This window comes from Eulemur rufifrons, chromosome 7, assembly GCF_041146395.1.
Source record: "Eulemur rufifrons isolate Redbay chromosome 7, OSU_ERuf_1, whole genome shotgun sequence".
NCBI lineage: Eukaryota > Metazoa > Chordata > Mammalia > Primates > Lemuridae > Eulemur > Eulemur rufifrons.
This window is the reverse complement of record NC_090989.1, coordinates 143,202,275-143,218,938: the sequence shown is the minus strand read 5'-3', so window position 1 is coordinate 143,218,938 and position 16,664 is coordinate 143,202,275. Positions and strand designations below refer to the sequence as shown.

The window sequence follows — 16,664 nt, the reverse complement described above, 5'->3', positions numbered from 1 at the left end:
TGTCAGGTGAAAAGGGGGTATGTAAAACAGTACCCAAGCAGGAGAGATAATTGCACCATGGTTGAGAGCTTGGGCTCAGAGCCGTGCTGCCTGGGTCACTGATCTGTCTGTGTCACCTAACTAGCTACATGATCTTAGGTAGGTCACTTAACATTTTTCAGCTTCTATTTCCTTATCCATAAAGTGGAAGTAATAATAGAATTTTCCATTGTGAAGATTAAGATTGCCTGACTTACAGTAAGCATTCAGTAGATGCTCACTATTGCTCTCTCAACTATGCAAATATAGATGAAAAAAAAAAGGTATAAGATATAGATCAAAATGCTATCAGGAGTTGCCTCTGGATTGTGAAACAATGGATGACTTTTTTTCTTTTTGTCATTTTCATCTGGACTTTTCAAATATCTACAAAGAGTATTTGTTACTTTAATAATCAGAGAAAAAAAATTTTTTTTTAAAAAAGTAATTCTGAAAGTCTTCCTGAAAAAGTTTAATGCCTAGAGAGGCCTGAACCATGTTTGTCCCATGAGGTATTTACAAACAAGACATCTTCAGAGACGAGTAAGATGGAATGATTACCACTGTCTCGTTCACATTTTCCTTAGCAGGCTCTCATGTATAGGGTGGAAGATCCTTGAGCTTTAACATGTGGCCTTCCTGGGCTAGGATAAATAGAGCTTTCCTCGCTTGTTTCATGCTATTCTGCTCCCTTAGCACATGTCCCCCCACACCAGCAGGTTAGCCTTTTTTAGGGGCATGGATCCCTTTGAGAATATCATGAATGCTATGCCAAGAAAAACTCACATTCAGGCACACTATTTTGCAGTGAATTTCCTAGGGTTCATGGCCCCCCATAGCTCATCTCCACTGATTAAGAACACTGAGGCCATGGCAACAAATTTAGGAATGTATAAACACACATCAGGTGTGTAGACCACTTCGTGAAAAATTGACTTGTATAAATCTGGAACCATAAGCCAGATAAACTGGTGGATAATTATGGGCATTACATATGAGGTTGTGCTTTGCCAAATAATTTACATTAGGACATCTATAAATAGCAAATCCATACAGTGTGTTTGAACCATGCTGCTGTTTATCCAAATGCTAAGCTCTTTCCAGAACACACCTACTGCAGAGCAACAGGCCCGATTCAAAAAGTTTAATACCAGCTTCGCTCTTGAGATTAGCTACATTGATTTACAGAATTCTAGACTGACTTTGAAATGGCGACTAACCTGTAACACTTTGGATGGTCAATGGCAGACAACGATAAGACGCCCAGAAACTTGCAGATGGCAAAGATGTATTGAATGTGTGTGGGATAGGAGACTGCTTTGGGGCGAATTGGCTGAGGTGAGATGGAGTCCATCTCCTTATCTCAGGAGGAAAGAGGATAAACATTGAGTCCTTACCCTGTACCAGGATGGACATTAGGGCATCTCATGTATTCCTCACAATGATTCTGGAAGGTGGGGGCTTTTGCCCTCATTTCCAACTCAGCTTTAGAAAGTTTGACACACATACCCCAGGTCTGGTAGCTGGTAATTAACAGAGAAAATTTAAAATAAAATGCAAAGCTTTCAGTCTTAGATTACCATCATTGACAGCGAACTTCAGGAAGCCAGGACACATAGAGTCCCCAGCATCACACCAAATCCCCAGAACCACATAGGCTGTGATTCTGACCCTGCTGATTTTGTCAAGGGCTTCCAGGGATGTGGGTGAAGGGAACCATGATTGCACTTTGCCTCGCCTCATCTGACCTGCCCTCCAAACTGGCATCCCCCTTTCCTTCCCTACTTCCTATACAGGGACTGCCTCACATTCTAAAAATGCCTGGGGAACTCACAAAGAAATCAGAGTCAGGAGCCCTGCACTAAAAAGAATCCATATATCTCCATCTTAGGATTTTCACTGCCAGTGGAGTTGCCTTTTGGTATTGCACTGCTACCAGCCACATTTTACTTGATCCTCTTCCAAGATTTCCAAACATGTGCGTGGCACCCAGGAGAGTTTCAGAGGAAGTGTTAGAGTGACAGGAGAGTGCTGAGGGGTTGGTTTTGTGTATATGCGCTAGTGTAACTTTCATAAAAGCAAGTGTAAGTTCTTCAGAGTATTAACTTCCACAGGAGCATCAACTTTTAGACAAATGCAGTTACTTCCCTTTGCCTAGGCTTTTTTTTTTTTTAAACGAGCGGTATCTGAAGTTAGGGATGAACCCTGTTAAGCAAAGGGTCTCTGAGACCCTTGGGATACGGACTCCCTTCGCTGCCCCAATGCTCAAGCTTTTCTGGAGGATTAGCCCTCTGCCGTCTCCATTCTTCAGCCTTCAGAAACCGCCTAATACCTACACGCGCTTTGGGCACAAGCAGGTTCAAACCACGGAACAACCAAGCCACCACCCCGCAAGAAACCTGTTTCTGAACCCAGAGTCAACAAGAATTGCGTGTGTGTCTGTGTCGGCGAGAAGGCTGGGTCCACAGGGACGTGGTCCAGCATCGTTAGCAGCGAGTCCTGCTGGACGTTCAGGTCTCCAGGGAGGGACAGTCCTTGAGCCCTGGCCGAACTAGGGACACGTCTCAGCCCCGGGCGCCAGTGCCAGATCAGCAGAGACAAAGGTGGACAGAGAGAGGAGAGAAGGAGAGTGAGTCTGTGTTCTCCTGGGGCAAGTGTGCGCGGTACCTTGGATTCCTGGCTGCTGGTGGATGCAGGAGAGGGCGGCTGCTCGGCGCTCGCCGCCTCCTTGGGCACCCCGTCCACGCCGTCCTCCCTGGCGCCGCTCGGAGGGATCATCGTGGCCGCGCGGGAATGGTGTTGGGCTCCCGGAGGAACAGCAAGGCTGCCTTCCTCCGGCGCGCCCTGCCCGCCACGCGCTAGGTCGCTCAGCGCCGGGTCCCGGGGATTTCCATCCCGGCCGAGGCGCCGACGTGCCCTCCTCCGGCCTCGACCCCGCCCGGCCCTGCCCACCTCCCCGGCGCTTCCGCGGGCTGCGGGGAGAGCGCGCCCTGCTCCGCCCCGCCGCGCCCGCGGCCACCGTGCCGGCGACCTCGCAGTCGTGACTGCCACCCGGCAGTGGGCGAGCGGGCTCCAGCTCGCCCGCCCGAGGAGGAGGGAGGCGGAGAGGCAGCTCGGGGCGGGGCTGCGCGGGCAACGCCAGGAGTAGTGAGGGCAGGCGGGAGAGAGCACCCAGGAGAGCGCCGGGGGAGGCTAGGCGCGCACCGGCACCGGGTCCGGGCCATTCTTTCGGGGGAGGGGGGGATAGTGAAAATTCAGACCAAATCCGAATGAACAGAAAACCCGTGAATTATACAGCCAGGAAGGACCACCTGCAACAACTCCCTCATTCCTCACCCCAAGAAATAGTGACTCTGAGAGAGACAGAGACTTAGCTGAGCTATTAATAGGGTTCAGTGACATAGATCAGAGATCAGAATGGGGGTCCCCTGACTCGTGGGCACTGCATTTCCTGCACTCGGCTTTGATCTAAAGCAGAGAGGTAACACACTGTATGTCTGGACACCTGTTCCTCATTGGTCGTGCATTTATTGTGCTGAGCCTTTTAACGCTTTTCACCTTATTTAATACTCACTGCCACTCTACGCGTCTAGGTAGTATCACTTCTATTTTATGGGTGAGGAAACTGGGATTTTAGGAAGGCTAAGTAATCTGCTTTTAGTTACTACTCTACAATTTGTGAAACTGGGGTTTGAAACCATTTTGGCTTCAAAATCCATGCTTTTTGGTCTCGAGCCTCAACTCTAGGCCAGGTCCTAGAGGCTAAAAAACAATTGGAAATTGCAGTCCAGCAAGGAGTTCAGGACTGCTCACAGAGGAGCAAACCAGTGTGCCTTATTAAATCTTTTGGAAACAGAGTTAGCCTGGATGGATAAAGGCACAGACAGTTGCTTTTGAAGACACAATCTTAGTGTGCAGGTTAAGGAAATACACCTAGATATTTAAAAGCCTCTTTTTATCCATCAATACAAATCTCCTTCCTTAATTTTTTTAACAGAAAATTGTGAACATATGTGTTCGCGAAACTAGCTTCAAACGTGTGCAATCCGTGCAGTTGTGCGGGGCCCTGCACTTGGTTTAATGCTCTGATGTTGTCATCTTGAACTTTTTAAAAAGTTTTTAACAACCGGCTGCATTTTCCTTTTGCACTTGACCCTGTGAATTACATATCTGGTCCTGCAGGCTTACCTTAGCTCATGTCCTTTGGAAGAACTTATTACTCTTTCCATTCCAGATATCAATTGAAAGCTCCTGTTCTAAGTGTCAGCCTCTTACTCAGCATTTGGTGCTCAGAGTGCTCTGAATTCCCTAGTGACTCTCAGCCTCTCATGTGACCAGGCCAAGTTGGCTAGCCCAAATGGCCACAGATTTTTTTCCTCCTTAAAACACAATTTCTAATTGCTCAATAGAGACAAAATTCTAGCAGGCAAAGTCACAACAGTAGCAAGCAGAGCACACAATGACAGGAGCAGCAGTATCAACGCATTTTATCAAGCCTCTATTCTGTAGCAGACATTATGCTAGAAACTAAAGATACAGCAGAGAGAAAACAGATTGTCTGTTTTCCTGGAACTTGAGTCTGATGAGAGAGACAGAGATTAATCAAACCATGCACACATACACATACACACATTTTTAATAAACTGTGATAAGGAAAAGTGTAGGACTTTAATGAATGTGTACAAATGTGAGGCCTGAACTAGCATGGAGCCAGAGAAGTGTTTTCTTAGAAAGTAAAATTCCCGGGGTTTACTGGCAATTCCAGTCTTGGTGAGTAAACATACCATGGCCAACAACAAATTTTTCATCTTTGGATTTTATTTTTTTAAGAATTGAAGATGTCACCATTCATTTTAGCATGTGATTAGCTCCACTTGGCAATAGCATTATCCAATAGTATAAGTTCAAATGTCGTCCTCTGAAGGAAAGTTTAAAGAAGCTAGTACCTCCCTCCTTGTTGCCTAACCCTTGTCCCAGTAACAGAAAAACTTAATCTGATAAATAAGAGATAGCTTTCCTAGGAAATTGTGGAATTACACATGGTTTTCCAAACTAAATCAAGCCTTTGTTTATGTGTTTTCTTCTCCAAATAAGTACTTTTCCATCCAATTTTGTGTTATCTAGTTAATTTCTCTTATTTTTCAAAATACATCTCTAAGCATTTATTACTCTTGAAATCTTCCTTGACCCATTTATCTGATTTAGATCTCCATATTAGTGCTGTGTTTTTATGGCATCTTTTCTTAAGTAATCAGTAATTAAGAAGATGGTGAAAAGAGGTTGCCCTTGTAGCTCCCCAGGCTCTAAGATGGTCTAGTCATTAGTTGCTCCAAGTGTCCTCCACACATTGAACAGAGAAAGACCTTGAACGCTTCTGGGAAATAGTGGGATTTGAAATCAAATAAGCACCACCTCAATATTGAAGATTTTGTCTTTATTGGCTTAAAAGAAGATATTGAAATGAGAGTCCTGGCTATCTGTGAGTGTGGGGCTCCTTGATCTGCACGGAGGTAAAGGTCCGCAAAACAGGTATTAGGTTCACAGCTCCCCTATGGAAGGAGGAATAGATGTGAGCAGAATCCTTCTTTGTCATAGTCAGTGGGAGAGGGCTACTGGCAGAAATGGAAGACACTATATTTGAGGCTTGGGTCACAGGTACTGCTGGTTTTGGACCTAGATGACCATGTCTGAGTCCAAGTCCTGGAGTGATGAGTGTTCTTCCGTGTTGTCACAAAACCCAGCCCTGGACCCGGTACTGAAAGGACACTGGTATATTACTGGCAATGCCCAGAGGACAGTGGAGAGAACGGATAGTGTCATATACTGGGGGTTGGGGTCAGTGGATGGCAGACCAGCAAAGTGAGGCTCAGAGGATACTCGATGAAGCACTGATGTCCCCGAGCAAAAGTGTACTTTTTCATGCCCATATGTGAGATACCCCCTCAGACTCCCAGAAACATAGCAGTGACACCTCACAGAAGACTGGAGGTCCTGTATTGGAAGCTGTGGTGACATTTTAACTATGGCTATCAAGATGACCTCATTTCCTCTGCAGGCTGGTAAAGCCCGGGGATAAAAGGTTGCAAATAATTATTCTCAGTCTCAAGTCCATAGCAGGACCTTGTGATTTTTGTCGATTCCCTTCATGGTCCATTTCACTCTGGTTGCCGCGTAAATAATCAGGCCAGCAGAAGTGTGAGGTGTACAGAAATTTATCTCCACACACTTCAGCTGGAAGCTCCCACTCCTGGTTCAGTTACTCATTCATTAATTTGTAAAGTGGGCAAAACCCTCCTCCTGATCAAATCCAATTGCCTTTCGTAGTAAACACTGTTGAGCAGAAGTGTGTGTAATGCTTTCATCCTTCCCCCATTTCTCTACTATGAGTTTCAGTAAAGACGCTGGGGTTTCATCCTATAGACCTTGGCTGCTTCTAGAGCCATTAAGGAAAAAGATACAAGTAAGACTACTTAAATAAAGCAGCCATACTTATTAAGGGTACAAAAAAAGAACAGCAAGGAAAAGGAAGAGGGAGTTAATCGGAATGGATGGCATATGACAAGAATAAAGGAGAGAGGCTCTCAAGGAAGGGCTGGCTGGCCATGTCTGGTGCATCAGAGTCATGGTGAATAGTGAGATATATGAGAAGGGCATAGGATTTCTGATAATAGTAATAGCTAACATGTACTGGGCTTCTAATATTTATAAAAAGTTTGTATATGTTATTTCATTTAATCCCTACAAATTTTAGCAAGATAAAGAAAATGATCCTAGGTTCCACAGTGAGTGTGGGAACTAGGACTTGAACTCAGACATAACCTGCTCCTGGGCCAAGTTTTGGCCACTCTGCTATGCTGCCGGCTAGACAATGGCAGACCCTGGATCTGCTGAAAAGGCAATAGGCCTCAAAGGGAAGGAGCAATGCAAACTGAGGGCCATAGACATAATAGAAAATGTAGGGAGAGTCCCCAAATAATGAACTAAATATTGAGCAGATCTACACTTTGAAGGTGATAGCCAAGAAGTCAAGACAAAAGTAGGCAGCAGGCATCAGCCATTAGCATCACTTGTTACCCTCCAGCTACCTTGCCTGGTGAACCTGCCTTCAAGTCTAGAGAAACCAAATGCTTTGCTCACAGTTGTACAGCTAACAACACCAACAACATCTGCTACTTTGAGCAACTGTTAAAGCTAGGCTTCAGTCCTCATAGCAACTCACAATTGGTCTTTCTTCAGTATCAAAGCTAACAATTTAATGTGGAGACTCATATTTTCAGGGCAAATGAGATATAGCTTAAGTATCCTTAACTTGTTTTTCTTTCTCAGTGCCAATAACATGATAATAATAATAACAACAACAACAACAATAATCAATCACATTGTGTAGCACTGTTTGATTGCATTAGGATTATCCCCACTGGATATTCCCAGAAAAGGGTAGGAGAACGAGACCCACGCCTCATACAGCTGCTTACCTTCCCGATTAAGATCTGTCTCTCTTCTCTAAAATGCATGGTTGCTTCTAGGTGGTTAAAACCTCTTTGAGATAGGGGGAAGCTAGAATCTTTATTCTATATTTAGTGGAAAGGCCATGAACTTACAATCCAAATATCCTAACTCTTTGGCTTAAAGGCTTCAAGATCTCAGACAATTGATTTTATCTCCCTCAGCCTCATTTTCCTCCAGTTTTACAATGGGATGATAATCCCTACTTCTTAGAGTTTCTGTGAGGATTAATGTCTGATATCATCCATCATCATCATCAGCCCATATGATTTTGGGCAAATGTGCTTGGTTTGAGTTAGGTTTACTGTTCATTACAGCTAAATACTTGTACAATATTTAAAGTAGATATATTCTACATTTCTAAAATAGTTAATAGCTCCTGTCTAGAGATTTTAGGAGCAGTGAATATCTAAAATTTCTTGGGAATACATATAAAGTAAATGTATCTTATAGATATTAGTCCTTTGACCAGTGATTAGCATTTAACTTTATATATCCTCTTCTGTGAGTTCAGGGTAATAGTTTAAGAGGCATATGATCCAGCCCACCCTGGCCTTATTGCTCCTCAAAAATTCCTGGTCTATTCTTCCTCCTAAACTTTAGTGCTTGCAGTTCCCTGCATCTGAGGGTTCCCCACCATTCCCCATGGCAAGCTCTTCTCAAGTTTTGAACCCCGGTGCCTACCATCTGAAAACATCGTGTCTCTTTCTGTCCTTATTTGATGTATGTAAGCTCCATGAGGTCAAGAGCTTCACCTCTCCTCTTTGCCATATATCCCTGGTGCTTAGGTGATCATATATACTAGGTGCTCAGTGAATATCTGTTAAATGAGTGAATGGATGAATGAAAATGCCAGTACTGTAGAAGAACTTGTAGATCCAATGAAAAACTATTTTTGTAGAAGGAAAAATATCGAAACCCAAATAGATTAAGTACTTACCCAAAGTCAATTAATATGTAGCACAATGAACCAATGTCTATTTACTTGTTCACCAATTCCAGTGGTCATTGCTTTATTCAGCTTTGACATACATGATCAAACTACCAGCTGCACAAATTTCTTTTCCAATTTCTCAAGTTTATTATGATATTATGCATAGTATTTCTAATTATTCTTTTGCAAATAATAGCTTTATTATTATTCAAGCAGTATTCAAAAAGAATACTGAATAAATTAAAAAATCTTCTAAAATTCCACCACTTATTGGTAATAACTATTAGCATTTTGGTAAACCTCCTTCTAGAAGCACATGCATATAAGTATATATTTGAAATTTATATTTACATAAAATAATCTCAGGACATTAAGCATTTTTTAGCCTCCTTTCCCTTCAATAATATGTCATAGCGATAGTTCTGTGTCAATAAATGTAAGAATGCATCATCTTTTCTTAAATGACTGTATGTATTCCATTATAAAGATGCACCATAATTTATTTACGAAGAGTCATTTATGCTTTTTTGCTAGGAACTGTTAGGGAGCAATTAGAAACTCATTATCTTTTTTATTCCTAAATAGCAACCTGGCAAAGTAAGTGCTATTAGACCCATTTTGTAGATGAGGTAATTGGAAGCCAGTAAGGCTTTATGACTTCCCTAGGGGGATATGATAAGTGTGGAGTGGAAATTCCAGTCCACATCTTCAGACTCTAAACTCAGGCTCCCCACGACACATAAGCAAAAAGCAAACAGTAAAACTCAGTGTGATCACTGTTGTGTAAGAGGCCTGCACAACATGATTTGAGAGCATGTGCAGGGGAAGGGTAAGGTGCAACAAATGGAAAGGATGTTGGGGAAGGCTGCAGTGGAATTTGGAGGGTGACTACAGTTTTTCTGGGAGGATAAGGGGCAGCAAACAATCTTGAGAGAATGTACAGGGTCAGTGCAGACAGGGAGGTGAGCATATGCAAAGACTGACCAAGTTTGGTTCTTAGAAAACCACTGTTACTTTCTTTTAGGAGTAACATTTACTGATCACAGAGGCAATGCCTGAAAAATAAAAAAAGGTTGGAGCTGTAGAAATTCTTTGAATAATAGTTTTCAGTACTTCTACAAATGGCCCATGAGGAAACTCGGATCTCAGTCACCTGGGAAGAATGTTATTGGTTAGAACTAGTAACAGAGGGAGGAAGAAAGCATCATAAGGATGCTGGAGGGTTAAATGAGTCACAGAGTAAAAAAAGAGCCAGAATTCAGAGCGTTTGAGAGACACACATAGAATCTTCATTCCTGGAAGCCGGATATAGAAAACTCTGGTTCCCTCTGAGGCAGGAACTCATTCTGTATATGGGGCCCTAAAATTCAAACATACGTATAAGTTGCACATTTACAACCTCTAAAGGATCATAAATATTCAACTTAATCACTGTGTATCATAAATGATGTCCCTGGAAGTGAGGAGTGGGACTAACTTTTAAAACAAAGAAAACGAACTCCAGCAGAAATGGATAATAGTTGATGCTCTTTATCCATAAAGCTTTGTACTTACTTTGAAATATGTTCCAGAAGCTTGTAGAACCATGCTGGCAGCGAACAAATCTCACAAATTCTCTCCACTATGCTTTCCAGAATGTGGGTTATATGACTGCTTTGTCTTTCTGCTTTCTGTAACCCTCTCTGTTCCTTCAATTGCTCACTTGGCAGCCACGAGCCATCCGTCAGACACTTGACAATTGGCCTGGAAAAGATGACTCAAGCCTTAAGCCTTAAATGCCAACTTTCTTCCGTCCGTAGCTAAGGCAAACTTACCCATAAAGCCTGGACTTAAACATACCTGTGTTTCATCTGCCTTTTTTCTTGCAGAGTTGGCAAAAAAATGGAGATTTTTGTCTCCTCAAATGTTAATAATAGTTAACAACAGTTCATAATGATAGTTTAACAGGTACAGGGTATAGTGGGGGACCGTATCAATGGGGTTGTTATTCAGGCAGACCTTTGGAGGTGGTTTTGACTGCATCTTGGTCCACTGTTTACTCCCTGAAATGTCAAATTGCCAAAGTCTTCCAAGCAAATGGCCTAGCCTGGGTAGCAACTTTGTATTGCACAGAATTACTGAGTTCCCTAGAATGCAAATAGAACTGTTAATGTGTGAAATGAGATAAACACCTAGGTTTTAAATAAAAATTTGCTGTATTTTGCCATTTGCTTTTCCTCAACCCACTTATATATATAGTGAGTCACCACGTCCTGTTGTTTTTACCTCTGCTGTGGTCATGGTGGCAAAGAGTTCGTACTCAGCTTAAGATATTTGAGATAATTAACAAAATAAGGTATTGATGTCTAAATGAATAATGTACTTATTTTATTCACTGATTTATTTATCAAAAGTTGCTGAGACCTGCTTATTAGGCATTTTATTAGTTTCAGGGATATAGAGAGGTATACACATATTCCCCGACCCAAAGAAAAATTCAGCTTGATGAGAATGGCAGAATTGGGGACAAATAATAACCACAAGTATGAAGAGAGAGCCGTGGGAACCTGGAGAGGAAAGTGATAATTGTACTGAGGGGCCCAGGGGGGAATTCACCAAAGAGAAAAATTAACAGTGAGAGGTAAGTAGCAGTTTTTCAGAAGAAGAGGTTTTGGCATCTTAAGATTAGTATACATCCATGCTTATGTTTTCTTGTGGTATGTTGTGAGGGCTGTTTATTTTTATTTATTATTATGACTTTGGAGGTATAGAACGGACCCAGAATTGAGTTATTCATTGCACACTGTCATCATCAGTCCTTGCAAGTCCCCTTTCTCATTTTAACGTATTTAATTAACTGTCCCAAATTTACCGTAAGCCTCACTTGAAATTCCCTCCTCTCAGTCATACCCACAATAATGTTTTCAAAATATATATCTTAGACAGGTATGAATATTTAAAAATTATGTGGGGTTAATTTGTATGTATGTGCATTTTGAATTGTATTAAACATATTGTGCTATGGCATATTTCCTCTTTCTAACTTAACTCAAGAAACATAATTTGATTTTTAAAACTACATTAAAAGCAAAATATGCAAAGATTATATAAAATTGATAAAGACACATGTTGTTGAATGCATTCTGTTTCATTGTTGTATAGAATTCTACTGTATGAATCTGCCATGATTTCCTTCATCCATTATGTGTTAATGGACTGTTGGATTGTTTCTGGTTTTTGCCTGTCATGAATAGTGCTACTACGAACATTTCTGCATATGATTTTGGTGCTAACATTTAAGCATGAATTAAGGGTTTCAGTTATTTTCTTCAACACTTATGTAGTCATTATTTTTAATTTTATCACTGGGCATTTATTAGCATTTTGCTGATTACTAATAAAATTTAGCACCCTCTCATATGGTTACTGGTCATTCAGATACTCTCACAAACATCGGGTGAAACGAGTAGACAGAGAAGAGTACATACTGTATTATATAATTTATATAAAGTTCAAAAACAACACCCCACGAATCCCTAGTGTCAGAAGTCATGACAACAATGATCTTTGGGGAGGAGGGATAGTCTATAATTGGGAAGAAGTGCTCAAGCTTTCTAGGGTCCTTGTAGAGTTCTATCACTTCACTTTAAGCAGTGATAACACATTAAGTTACACAATAACAGTTTGTGAGCTTTTCTGCAGATGTATGTCAATAGAACACTTATTTGAAAATTTGATAAGAAGCAGATAAAACAACCCAAATAAAATTGAGTAGACTCTGCTTATGAGAAAATGGAATAGACATATTTTTTCCTATTTATTTAGTTGTTTAAGGACAACTAAAATCCCTGGATGTTATATATAAAACAAACGTAACAGGACTCTGAAAGGTGGAGAGATGAAGACAAACTGATTTGGAGTTTCAGGACTCAAAGGATGACACATTGGTGAGTTCCCTGGATTTTTTTTTTTTTTTTGCCAGTGAGAGCAGACAAAAAAGCCCCAACAACAGCCTGCTCTTGCTAATGAAAGGTCTCATAAAAGGAGCAGCCTAGCAAGACAGAGACTTTTAGACAATAACTGCTCTATTCCAGCCAAACACTGAAGAAAACACTGTTGCTCTACCCTGACCTATGCTAGTATAGACTGAATGGGAAGCCCAGATTTTCACATTCACCATGGTGTAAAGTGGTATCTCAAAAAAGTAGGGAGCAAGGACTTTAATTTTCACCAGCTGGTAATAGGGCACCCCCGCCCCCCCCCCCATGGTATCAGTGGAGACCATGTGGGGAATGGGACTTTTATCCTTATCTAGCAGTAATAAACATCTCCTTCTCCTGGGGGATGTAGACTTCATTCTCTACCTGGCAATAACAAGGTGGTACCTATCCCCCTTCCTCTGCAAGCCAGTGTCAGAGAAAGGCAGCTAAAGTGAAGATTTAAATAAGATTCAGAGTCTTATGACATGATGCAAAAATGTCCATGTTTCAATGAAAATAACTCATATCAAGAAACTGGAAGATAGCATTCCACAGATACCAACACTGAGATGAGAGAGCTGTTAGAATTACCTGACAAAAGTTTTAAATCAGCATGATAAAAATACTTCAGTCACCGATTACAAACATGCTTAAAACAAATGAATAAACAGAAAGTTACAGGATAGAAATAGAAAGCCTCAGCAAACGAATGGAAGACATAAAAAGAGCCAGATAGAAAGTTTAGATCTGAAAAATACAAAAATGGAAATAAAAAGCTCCATGGATGGTTTCAATAATAAAGAGAAAATGACAGAAGGAAGAATCAGTGAACTGGAAATTCTAACAATAGAAATTATCCAATTTGAACGATAGAGAGAAGAGATGGGAAAAATGGACAGAGATTCAGGGACATGTGGGATTATAAAACAAGATTAACAATCACATCATCAGAATCCTAGAAGGAGGGGAGAAATAGGATGAGGCTACAGAAGTACTCAAGGAAGCAATGGCTGAAAACTTACCACATTTAGCAGGAGATATAAACCTTCAGATTTAAGAAGCTGAGAGAACCCCAATAGGATAAATCCAGTGAAATCCATGTCATGATATCTCATAATTAAACTTATGAAAACTAAAGACAAAGAAAAACATTCTTAAAAGAAGCCACAGAAAAATGACATCTTTACCCATAGGAAAAAGCAAAAACAATTCAAGTGACAGAGAAAAGTCTCATCAGAAACCATGGAGGCCAGAAGGAAGTGGTGCATTTTTCAAGTGCTAAAAGAGTACAACTATCAGTCCAGAATCCTGTGCTCAGTGAAAGCCTCCTATGAAGGGGAAATTAAGGCATTCTCAGATGAAAGAAAGCTAAGAGAATGTACCACCAGTAGATCATCATACATAATGGCTAAGGGAAGTTCCAACAGAAGGGCAATGATAAGAGAAAGAATATGCACAACGAAAGAAGAAAAACATGGTAAGGAAAACTATGAGTAAACATAGTAGTCTTCATTTTCCTCTTGAGTTTTCTAAATTATGTTTGACTGTGGAAGCAAATATTATAGCACTGTGTGGTGTGGTTTTAAATATATGTAGAGGAAATATTTAAGACAGATACCGTATGAATGGAGGAAGGTAAAGGAAGATAAAGTTTTATATTTCATCCAAACTGGTGAAATGACATCAGTAGACTATAATAAGTTATGTATATATAATATAATACCTAGAACAACCATTAAAAATGCAATACAATGAAATACACATAAAAACACTATAGCCACATTTAAATGGGATTTTAAAAAATGTTCCATTATTTAAAAAATATTGACATGAAAAACACAATTCATAAAAGGAAAAATTGGTAAGTTTGACTTCATCAAAATTAAGAATTTTACTTTGTGAAAGACCCTTTTAGGATGAAAAGGAACTATAGAAACATATCTGACAAATGACTAGAACTTATTAAATGCTCTCAGAACTCAACAGTAAAAAAAAGCAAATAAGTCAATTAGAATATGGGCAAAAGACATGAAGAGATATTTCACTGAAGCAGATGTATATGTGGCAAATAAGGACATGAAAAGGTGTTCAACATCATCAGCTATTAGTAGAATGAGAATTAAATCCACCGTGAGATATTAGTAACACCTGTCGGAATGGTTTTACTGAAAATTAGTGACAACATCCAGTGCTGGTGAGGATGAAGAGAAACTGGATCACTGATCCATTGCTGGTGGGAATGTAAAATGGTAGTCACTTTGGAAAACAGTTAGCGAGTTTCTTAAAAACTAAATTTGCCACTATAATATGAAAGGCAATTGTTCTCCTGGGCATTTATTCCAGAGAAATGAAGATGTATGTTCTCACAAAACCTATACATGAATGTTTACAACAGCTCTATTTGTAATAGCCAAAAACTGAAACAACCTAAATGTCTTTCAACAGTTCAATGCTTAAACAAACTAGAGCATCCATACTATAGTATACAACACTAATAAAAAGGAACGAACTATTGATAATAATTTTGTTGAGTGAAAAAAGCCAATTCCAAAAGAGTACATACTGTATAATTTGATTTATCTAACATTCTTGAAATTATAAAATTATATAAATGGAAGACTGATAAAGGGTTGCCAGGATTAAAGAGGGGGTGGGGGCAGGAGAGAGGAGGGTGTGGCTGTAAATGGATGATAACATGAGGGATCTTTGTGGTGATGGAACTGTTCTGTACCTTGAGTGTAACAAGGCCCATATGCTGGTTATGATATTGTACTGTGGTTTTGCAAGAAGATGTTACCATTGACTGAAGCACACTCAATCTCTGTACTATTTTTATAGCTGTATGTAAATCTGTAAAGACCTTAAAATCAAAAGTTAGTAAAAAACATAAAAAGTGAGTAAAATATATGAATAAGACTAGCCAATTTATAGATCAGAATACCTAAAACATTAAAGAAAATATTAAATTTTGCTTGATGGTCACTTTTGGTTAGAAAAATGAAAATCAAAGCAAATCCCATATCCACTTTCACCCATTAGCTTTTCAAAAATAAGAAACGAATAATAGCATTTCTCTCCAGGGAAAATGTGAAGAAATCCACACTCTCACGTTAATTGTTCCAGCTTCTTGGAAAATTACATGTTACAATAGCTACTCAAATGAATAATTCAGTTGTTTCTCCAACCTCATTTCTGGGGATTAATGACATGAAAATCAGGGCTCTAGTATATAAGGAAGTGAGTAGAGAGAGGGTAAGAGAGAAATTATTGATTTTTTTCCATTATAATCTGTATGTAGTTATACTACCTATAGTGGACTTTTCCTGATGCTGAAGTATGGAAAATTAATATAATGAGAGAAGTAAAAAAGAAATGTGATTTCTAGTTTTAGCTTTGACATGTAAAAATCTAGGTATCCATCACTACTGTAATTACAGCAAAAAAAAAAGGCTGAACAAACTGAAAATCAACAACTTTTCTTAGACCCTTGTGAGAGCTTAGGGTACAGAGAAAACCACCACCTTGAAATCTGGAGAGATAGGTGAATATAGAGAATCACAGCTGAGATCAGCTTATTTGGAGATGTAGCTACAGGAGCCATAAACTGGTAGAAATACTGTCTGAAAAGTAATTTTTATGAATTGCTGGAGGCTGAGAGTAGAGCAGTTTATAGTGAGAAACTCAGGTGCCAAGTCCTAGGATGAGCACCTGCAATTTCATGGATTTTACTTCTAGGAACACCACCAGAGTCTCACAGGAAAGATTATAGAACAATTCCCTTATGTTGTATGAAGGAGAAGGGGAAAAATAACTATTTTGTCATAGGCCCAGATCAATTTCTGTAACAGAGTCAAATGCTTCTAGGGAAACTTTTTCAGAGCCTTATATGACCGGGAGGGAAGGGAAATCAGCAACTCCAGACCCCTATAGCCATCCTGTGTCATCTAAGGGGGGAAAAAGCTGTGAAATACTTGGGAAGATCACATCTTAGGGACATAGACTCTTTAAAAGACTGAGATATAATCATAAGATTATAGAATGCTTCCCTTCCTCGCACATCTTACCACCAAAGCAACAAGGTTCCAATATGACAATATGATAACAGTGGACTACAGCAGAAAGAGCTTCAAGGCTCAGAAAATTTAAAAAGGAATTTTTAGAGAAACCCAAAGGCAACAGAGAATACAGAGACAAGAACATTAGAGGAATTTGAATTCTACGTCATGTAAAGCTACAGCAAACATTAA

At 40.0% G+C, this 16,664-nt stretch overlaps 1 protein-coding gene and 1 pseudogene across 2 annotated transcripts in view; one reads left to right on the top strand and one right to left on the bottom strand.

The window, feature by feature from the left end:
• Window positions 1–2,939, bottom strand: part of STAC (SH3 and cysteine rich domain) — a 138,977-nt gene extending 136,038 nt beyond the window's left edge. For both annotated transcript variants that reach the window (XM_069473430.1, XM_069473431.1), the window contains exon 1: window positions 2,686–2,939. In XM_069473430.1, coding sequence (XP_069329531.1) covers window positions 2,686–2,796 — 111 coding nt within the window. In that variant the 5' untranslated portion in view covers window positions 2,797–2,939. The remainder of the gene's footprint in view (window positions 1–2,685) is intronic.
• Window positions 2,940–5,695: 2,756 nt separating this feature from the next.
• Window positions 5,696–16,664, top strand: part of LOC138385813 (translationally-controlled tumor protein-like) — an 87,221-nt pseudogene continuing 76,252 nt past the window's right edge.